This window comes from Cryptomeria japonica, chromosome 5, assembly GCF_030272615.1.
Source record: "Cryptomeria japonica chromosome 5, Sugi_1.0, whole genome shotgun sequence".
Taxonomy (NCBI): Eukaryota; Viridiplantae; Streptophyta; class Pinopsida; order Cupressales; family Cupressaceae; genus Cryptomeria; species Cryptomeria japonica.
The window spans coordinates 902,229,211-902,239,099 of NC_081409.1; the positions used below are offsets into that span (position 1 = coordinate 902,229,211).

The 9,889-nt window shown below is 31.7% G+C and overlaps 1 protein-coding gene across 1 annotated transcript in view; it reads right to left on the reverse strand.

The window, feature by feature from the left end:
• LOC131034651 (ADP-ribosylation factor 1-like) overlaps positions 1 to 7,883 on the reverse strand; it is a 31,077-nt gene extending 23,194 nt beyond the window's left edge. The window contains exon 1 of the mRNA XM_059221839.1: positions 7,490 to 7,883. Within this exon, the coding sequence (XP_059077822.1) occupies positions 7,490 to 7,883 (394 nt within the window). The remainder of the gene's footprint in view (positions 1 to 7,489) is intronic.
• Between the last annotated feature and the right edge of the window lie 2,006 nt (positions 7,884 to 9,889).

A 9,889-nucleotide genomic window follows, 5' to 3' on the forward strand; every position in this document is an offset into this window, starting at 1 on the left:
CATTATTACTCATGCTTGGGTCACACATTTTTTGGGTTCTTTCTAGCTTTCTGTACAACTATTTGACCCTACTCAATACTGCCAGTACTGAAGCCATGGGCAGAGAAGGGAAGAGGGTGGAGCCCTTAAATTGTGAAGACCTCAAGAAAAATAAAATAATTTGGTGCATTCTACATCGGGGAGGGCTCACTCCCTTCATTGAAAGATTAAATGGTGTCCATGCAAATGTGACTAAGAAATTTGTTAAAGATTTAAAGGACGGAAAAAGTAAAATTGAAGGCATAACGGTCAATATTGATGAGAAACTTATTGCTCAAGTTAGGGGTTTTTCTATGGAAGGGGCGAAGTTTTATAGGGACAGAAACAAGAAGGAAAGGGCCAAGCTTGCGAAATTCGACAAAAGCATCTACAATACGGATATCATCAAATCTATTTAGCGCTTTGTTTTGGTGGTTTTGATGAAGTATGTAACCCTAGATGGCAGATTACTAGGGCCTATGGGCATCATTTTGTGTTGCTTAATCATTTTAGGCATAAAGAGAAAATTTATTTACCCTTCTATCTGATGGTTTCAATTAATGCTAGCATAAAGGGCCGTAAAAAAAACTAATTCCCCTATTTTACATGGTGGCTTTCTTTTCCTCATTCGTGAATACATAAAAACCCTACCCTCCCCCTTGGCTAGGGTTCTTGAAGCTTTGAGTGATTCTGAGGAAGGGGATCATATCAATCTTTCCTCTAATGAAGAAGAATGGAACATAGATTTGGAAGGTTCAAACTCAAATTCTGGGTCTTCTTCAAAGAGTGGCCACCAAGATAAATGGTGCAGATCATCCCCTATGTCCACATCACATTTTGATTCCTTGTCGTCTCATCAATCACTCCTAGACAAATTTGTTCAGGTGTCAAGTCGAAGAGGTAGACCCCCCTTCCTAAAAGTGCTCAATGCCAATTTCTCTTTCCTGAATGTGGAAAGAGAGAATCTTGATGATGTTATGGTTGTAGCCCATGATACAGATGCTGATAATTTCATGATGTTTAAATGGGCCTTTCATGAAATTAAAGATATCAATATGAAAATGAGGGCTATTAGCAATAAACAAGACTCTCAAACTAATGAACAGTGGACAGTGGATCATAGAAAGGCAATGGTGGATTCAATGTAGAACATTATGGGTACAATTAGTGATATGAAGAAAGATTATGACTATAGGATTTCTCAGTTGGAGGAAAAACTCAAAAGAAAGATTTTGAAGGAATATTGAGTAAGATGGAAAACAAATTTTGAAAAGTTAATGAAAACTTGATATCTCTAGTTTCCTTCAGTCACAAAGTGGTTAAGAGCTTGACTGAGAGTATAAATACCATGGTTGGAAAGATGGAAGCCAACCACTAGGAAGGTGCTACAGTGGATGTGGATTTGCTGGATAAAATTATTAAGGATACAATGGGACCATGCAAGAGAACAAGGGCTAACCTAAAGAACAAATTTGTTAATCAGGACATTCAGGAGATGAAGAAGATTGCATTGAACATGACTCAGCTGGAAATAGAGGCCATTGAGGCCCTTAAGAACTTGTACTAGTTTCTATCCTTTTGTTGTCTCTTTCCTAGCTTTTGGTTTTGTACTAGTTTCTTGTCATGTTTAGAGCTACAGTGGAACTATTTATCTTTATGCAATTTTTTGATGTAGTTCCCTGTTAAACGATTTTGGGTCCCTTCAAAACCTGTTTTTTTTGTAATAAAAAAAATTGCATTTTACTTATGGTTCAGATTCTTCCGTGGATACATTTTCATCATCTCTTCAAAAAATATGAATTTTAATTGTTTTCACTTTCTAGGCTTCCTAATATTCATTCACCAACAAATCTTGTTCTTGTTTTGTAGTTGGAGAAATTTGTGGGGGTGGGGGGGGAGAATCATGTATTATCTATTGGATGATAAACACTACATTTGAATCTTTTTTCTTGATTTTATTTATCGATTCTCTTTGTGTCTGACTTAAGATTGCAATAGATTGATCATATGTAAACTTTGTATAACATTTAGCATCATAAATTATACATCATTATTTAGGGTCTCCAATTTCAAACTCTCCTAGCACTCATTTCAGTATATCGTATTCCTATATGCAAAGATAGAAGATCAGAATGCACTCAAAATTTTGAGAGAGGCCATATCTCAAAAGTTCACCCACAAACACCAAGACAAGGGCATTGTAGATGTCATTGTCCTAGAGAAGGGCTCTCGGGGCACCATTCTTCTCCCATAATAGGCTAGGCTGAAATTTGATAGGGTTCCATTCTCCTCCCATATTCATTGCTTAGACTTGAAGGTTGTTTTTGGCACCTTTGTGCTCTTAGTTCTAAGTCAAGTTTAAATCACATGTTCCTATCTATATCCCTTTTGCAAATCTAATTTGGTTTTGTGATTATCAGTTCCACATTTACTTATTTATGTTGTGAATTTTTAATTTTGTACCCTCTAGCCCGAATTCTTAGATCCTTTCAGTTGCTCATTTTTAACTCAATCAAAAGGAGTGCAATCCAATCTGAATTCAACCCTCTTCCTAACAAAATTGAAGTTAAATATCTTGAGTTCATTCTCGGTATAATGTAATAATTGTGAAATAGGTCTTGTTTTTAGTTTGCGTGCATAAATTAGTGAATCATATTTCTATATTTTATATTTTGGTGAATTGGACATAATTATGAAGTAGGTATTGTTCCTAGTTTGCATGCATAAGTTAGTGAGCCCTATTTCTATACATTACATTCTGGTGAACCCAATATGTCTTACACTTGCATATTTTTTATGCTTACTTTTAGATCTAGAATTATTGCACAAATTTTTCAAATTTAGACATATTCAACTGTTACTTATGTACTTGCATTGCGTAATTCATGTACATGTGTTTCTTACTTTATATAATTGCATTACTTGGCTCATTAATTTCCTATGTTAGAAAGATTTTTTTTTTTCATTTCATTTCTTGTTCCAATGGATTAGAAATCATAGACAAAAAAAGGGCATTTAAAAATCTTTTCACATTACAATCAATTTTAAGATAAAACCTCAACCTTCAATTCACTTGTCTTTGCATTGTGTTTTCCTAGTAGTACTATATTGAATAAGTTTGATGCATGTGATGTTGCTTTAGCCTCTTTTATATCACTATACATGTCTCCTAAAGATTCTCTCCCTAGTGAGGCCATTTTAGTGCAAGAAGATATTCTTAGAACTTATCTCATTGATATCTCTGTTTGGAATCAATCATTGAGGAATGATGTTGATTATTCTCCTAATATGTGTCTCCCTCGTATGAGAGTACCTTTGTGTAAGTGGATTATATTTTGGTACAAGAGGATGATATGATTGACAATCCCTTTAATAAAGCTTTAGTTTCTTATCATTTTGCTGACCTTCCCTCTGTAGATGAAGCATTGATGAGTTTTTCTTGTCCTCCCAGAATTAATCCTATTCATGAAGAGGTTTTGGTGTAGGTGAAAGATATCACTAACAATGTTCTCTCTCTCTCTTAAACATGAAGCTCTAGTAGATAAAGAATCTAACCAAGATCAAGTCAATCATGTTATTGGTTAGGAGAAGCCTAAAATTGTTGTCCACCTTCATTAAGATGTCCTTCAATGTAAAAATAAACTAGTCATTGTTGTTAAAGGTGGAGTGAATCACCCACCTAATTATCATGTAGTACCTCACACATATAATAATCAAAACAACAAGCAATATTCTAATTTTCTTCTCCCTCCTCAACCTCTTCTAGTTCCTCCTCCCCCCCTCTCATATTTCACAACATGTTGGTAAGGAGTGTGATATTGTTGAGAAACTTTGTGCAACCCAAGGTAAGATATCCCTTTAGGACTTGATTCAAACCTCACTCACATATCATTAATATCATTTCAATTCAAGAGTATACTCGAGTCTAAGGAGAAACAAGCTACATCGAGGAATATTCAATTATGTTTAAATTATGATTTTATCATGAATTTTATGATGTTTTGTCATGTTATTGCATGAACACATGGAGGGATTATCCTAAGAGCATTGAATCACCTATTGAATGTATAATCAATTCAGTCAATCATTTCAATTCAAGCATTTCAATCCAAGTTTCAATATCAATTCAATTATAGGATTAATTCCAAACATGAGGTTGACCTAGGTAAACCGCTATCAACCCAACACAATTTTTCTCCTTTTGTGTGTAGATTCAGGTGCAACTACGGGTCCCCGATAGAGACTAAAGATCAAAAAGCACTCAAATTCATAAACATAACCCATATCTCAATATCTCATCCAAAAAAAATAGGACAAGGATGTTCTAGGTGCCATTATCAAAGACAAGGACATCCGAAGAGTCATTATCGTCCAAGATTAGGTTTAGGCTGAAATTTGATAAGGTGCTAGTGTAATGTCTCACAGGTTCGAATTTGAATCAATGTGCATGAATTTATTAGTTGGACTTGAAGGACATTTTGGCAATCACTTTTCTCTCTATTCTAATTCGATTTTCAAGCACAAGTTCCTCTTTGTATCCCCTTTGTAAATATAATTTGGTTCTATGATTATGAATTCTGCATTTACCTATTTATGTTGTCGATTGTTAATTTGCCACCTTCTAGCCTTAATTCTCAGATTGAATTCGCATCCTTTTAATTGCTCCTTTTCAACTCAATCAAAAGGAATGGATACCAATCTGCATTCAACCCTCTTCCTAATATAATTTAGGTTGAATATATTGAGTTTATTCTCCTTATAATATGATCATTGTGAAGTAGCTCTTGTTCCTAGTTTGCATGCATAAGCTTGTGAACCCTATTTCCATACATTACATTTTGGTGAGCCCAACATGTCTTACACTTGCATATTTTTTATTCTTACTTTTAAATTTAATTATTTCATAAAAAATTCAAATTTAGACACATTGATTTGTTACTTATGTACTTGAATTACTTAATTTATGTACATGCATTGCTTAGTTTATATACTTGCATTACTTAGTTTCTTTATTAATTATCTATATTGGAAAGAAATTTTTATTTCATTTCATTGTCTGCTCCATTGGATTAGATATCCTAGACAAAAAATGGGACTTTTCAAAATCCTTTCATGTTGTCAATTTTGAGATAAAACTAAACCTTTGACCGACTTGTCTTTGTATAGTGTTCTTCCATCTGGAGATGAAGCATTGATGAGTTTTTCTTGTCCTCCTCCCAAAGTTGATCATATTCATGAAAAAGTTTTGGTGCAAGTGAAATATATCACTAACAATGCTCTCTCTCCTAAACATGAAGCTTTAGTAGATAATTAATCTAACCAAGATCAATTCAATCATGTTACTAGTTATGAGAAGCCTAAAATTATTGTCCACCTTCATCGAGATGTCCTTCAACCTGAAAATAAAACATTCATTGTTGTTAAATTTAGAGTGAATCAAAATCCTGATTATCATGCAACAACACACATATAATACTGAAAACGAAAATCAAGTTTATAATATTCTTGGACCCCTCATGAACCTCTTCGTCCTCCCCCTCATCTTTCACAACATGAGAGTATGATCTTGTTGAGTAGCTTTGTGCCACCCACGCTAAGATCATCGTTTGAGATGATTCAAACCTCACTCATATATGATGGAATGCTACAAGAAGCTTAAAAAATGATAGGTATTCAGAATCCTAAAAGACCTAATGATGTGACTTCTTTGTTGGAATGTATGCATACAACTTAAGCTAATATTATGTTCTCTCTACATGAGTTACCTTCTTTAGAAATCAAAAATCCATTTGATCCCCTCATGATTATTGTCCTTATAAATGGTAGTTCCATAAGATGAGCTTTTTTGCTAATGAAATTCAAATACAATGTAAATCTTATCTTATATAATTAAGCTATGGTTTATGGATCAAAACAAAAATTATTTTTAAACAAATATAATTATAAATTAAATCGATAGAAAAATGTCAAAAAATCATCAATTTACATTTTTTCAAATTTTTATAATTTATTTTGTATAATTCACAAAACATATTTGAAAAATAGGATATTATATCAAGCTGTCACTTGTTCACAATTGATAATGCATATCTTGAAATTCTATATTTCATCATCAAATTCATAGTTAAATATAAATATCCATTATATTCATAAGTTTTTATATTTACATAATATGTATAATTTTGATGAGGGTATATTGTGTTTTATATGATCTTTATTTTAAAAGTATTAAGTTTATAATTAATAATAATATTTTGACATCGTAAAAGATAAAAAGCTAACATTAACACACTCACATTGTTTCACTCTAGACCCTTTTCTATCATTGTAGAGTGCCTTTAGGTATTAATTAAGAGTAATTTTTTTTTTATTAACTTAAAATTAAAAATTGATTTATTAATTATATTTGAAAAAGTGAAAGCCAAAGGGTTGAGTAAAGATATAGATCTTACATATTTAAGTGATTAAACAAACTAAATTAAATAAAAATTTGAAAGTAAATGAATAGATGTATAAATAAGATTTGGATAAAAATTAGGTTAAGAATTTAGATTAGGGTTAGAACTATAATAAGAATAGAGTTGAAAATAAGGTTACAATTATGATTAAAATTAGAGTTAAATTAAGATAATAGTAGAAATTAAGACTAAGGTTAAGATTACAACAAAACTTAAGAATTGTAATTATGTTTAATTTAAAATTACAAATAAAATTTAAAAAACAAATAAAAATAAACATAACATTAACATTTAATTTAATTATTTAATTTAATTTAATTCAAATTAATTGTTTGAATTAAAATTTCGTTCAAACATTTATATTGTTGTAGATTTTGCTCATCTCTTTAGCACATATTAAATATTTCTACGGTTACAAAATGAATCAGCATCATTCAATGGTGGATCTATGGCAGAAATATCTTCACTGGAACTTACAGCCTCTACAATGTATCTGTCCATCACAAGTATTAAAGTAGAATCTTGGTGCCCTTCGTTAATTGTTTGTATTTAAAAACCTAAATCATTTATGTAAAGTTATTATTAAACATAAAATGCTTGCAACAAATTCAAGTTTGTTTTTCATCAACATTTGATCAGATCATATTTTCTGATACATCATCGAATTCTTATAATCTAAGAACTAACGAATTCAAGTTTGTTTGTATGCTGTTTTTGGATTTGATTGCTTGAATGAATCGTATACTATTTCTGAGTTTGATTGCGTAAATGGTTATAGATCTTGATCACACTCTCTGTGATCTATCATAGAATGATAAGAGAAAATAAAGAAAAAAATAAAGATAAAATCGATCAACATAACATAAACTTTTGAACAAAACCCACCTTCCTTGTATATTCATGTAACCTTCAAACATGTCTACACCCACCAGAAGTAGCACAGGAGCTCTGAACATGCCAATGGCGTTGAGTTAAAGAAGACATTTCAAGCTCCTCTGTGATCTCTAAAACACTCATTGCATTGGGAAAATCATTCTTGTTTGCAAACACAACAACAGGAGCATCTCTCAGCTCTTTCTCTTTCAGCAAATTGTGCCACACATCTTTTGCCTCACTAATACGTTCCCTGTCATCACTGTCTATAACAAAAATAACGCCCTTGGAATGCCCAATGTATTCCTTCCAGAGGGGCCTGATCTTTTCCTGGCCCCCAACATCACACACAACGAAGGTAACATTCTTGTGCTTCACTGTCTCCACATTGAACCCCACTGTGGGAATGGTCTGAATAACTTCATCAAGGTTGAACTTGTATAGGATTGTAGTTTTCCCTGCAGAATCAAGACCCACCATCAAATTATGCACTTCCTTGGAAACCTCTGGTATTCTGCTGGATTTGTTTCCCATCTTCTTCTCCTACTAAGAAAACTCTGTTCTACCCCTGTTGCAGGAAAGCCGGCCTCTACAATTTGGAATGCCTTAACAATGTTTATTGATAGCCCAAATCATCCATTTAAATATGGTATGGAGTATATCAGCACTTATTGTGGAAATGTAGGCCGACACATACTAATGTTTCATTTTCCACTCATGATGGACCAGCATTTGAGAATTTAGGTTTACTTTGGCCCTACATGCTGCTTCCATTCGGTGCGTTTTTAACTATTTTGGGTTGAAGGTGTGTCTTTTATCACGCGTCTTTCTATTCAAATTATGTATTATTATCTTTTAAAATTAATAAAAAATTAAATAGGATTTATTTATTGTATTAAAAATAAAAATTAATTATCTTAATAAACTAGACTTTAGATTAGCGTTTGGTTAGAAATGGAATTCTATTTGCTAAATTCTACAATCTTATCAATCCATTTTATTACTTTCAAATTTTACGAATGTATTTATTATAATAGTAAACTGGTTCAAGAGCTGGTGGAGGAAAGAACCATCTAAGAAAACCTCCAACCTACATTCCTCGCTCAAGATTACAATGCATAAAAGGAGTGCATAAAAGGAGTCCACCTCTGAAGATGAAACCTACATACCTAGCTATATAGAAATATACTACATCCCAAAAAACCTAAATGGTGTTAAAAAATTTACCTCAAAAACACCAAAACATCCAAGGAGTTCAGTGGAGTAAGCCATTTGGAAACCATAATAAACACCACCAGATAATCAGTGTTCCTTGTACAATGTGCATATACAAATATCAGCTCCCCTCTTTCATAGTTAACAAATTACCAGTCGTTCGACAGGGGATTGGTGCAGAGGATCCCGGTTGCCCATGTTAATGACCTAATATAGCTAATATAACATGTATCTTCGAGAAGATTCCGCTCTTCAAATCTGAACTCAAAACTCTACCCACATTGCGAAAAACTAAATGGAAGGATCTCACATTTTGAAGAGACATCTTGATACTTTCACAGATTAGGGAAAATTCTTCATGATTCAGCAAGAAAACTTTAGCTTGCCCCTTCCAGAGATCATAATGATGAATGACTTCTAGAAGTTGATTATCATCCATAATATCTGCCTTAATGGACGATATTTTTCATAGTAACCCATGACTTCTTGGGAGGGAAAAATAAACCTCTTTTCATGTGGGGAAAGGATCTTTATTTATATGTTTTACTTTTATGGAAAGAGTTATTTTTACTATTATAATAAAAAATACTTATTATGTAAACAGTTATATATTTAAGTAAATAAAAATAAAAGTTAATAAATGATTATATATTTAAGTAAATAAATGTTTTCATTTTTCACTAATTGTGGACCTTAGATTTACTTTGTCCTATATTTATAAATCAAGTAAGTCATATTTTTAAAATAATTATTATTTTAAAGTTAAACGAAAAAAATTGTTTACAATTATTTATTTTGTATTTTATTAAATAGTTATTTTATTTTTCAATAATAAGACAAAAATCATAAAAAATGTTAGATAAAAAAATTACTTTAATTTTTACTTCATCCCTTATTTTATGTAAAAAAATAATTATTACAATGCATAAAAGGAGTCCACCTCTCAGGATGAAACCTACGTACCTGACTATATAGAAATATACTACATCCCAAAAAACCTAAATGGTGTTAAAAAATTTACCTCAAAAACACCAAAACATGTAAGCCATTCGAAGACCATAATAAACACCACTAGATAATCAATGTTCCTTGCACAATGTGCATATACAAAAAAATTAATTTAATTTTTACTCCATCCCTTATTTTTTATTTAAAGAAGAGTTTGTTTTATGTTTAAAGAAGAATTATTTTATGTTTAATATATTTTCTTTAACAATATTTTATGTATGATCTAAACAGATATTTCATTTTTATATGTCATTCACTTTCTCCCTTTCTCAAAAATGATCTTCTTCTCATTGTTGTGCAAGTCTCATTTTAGTTTT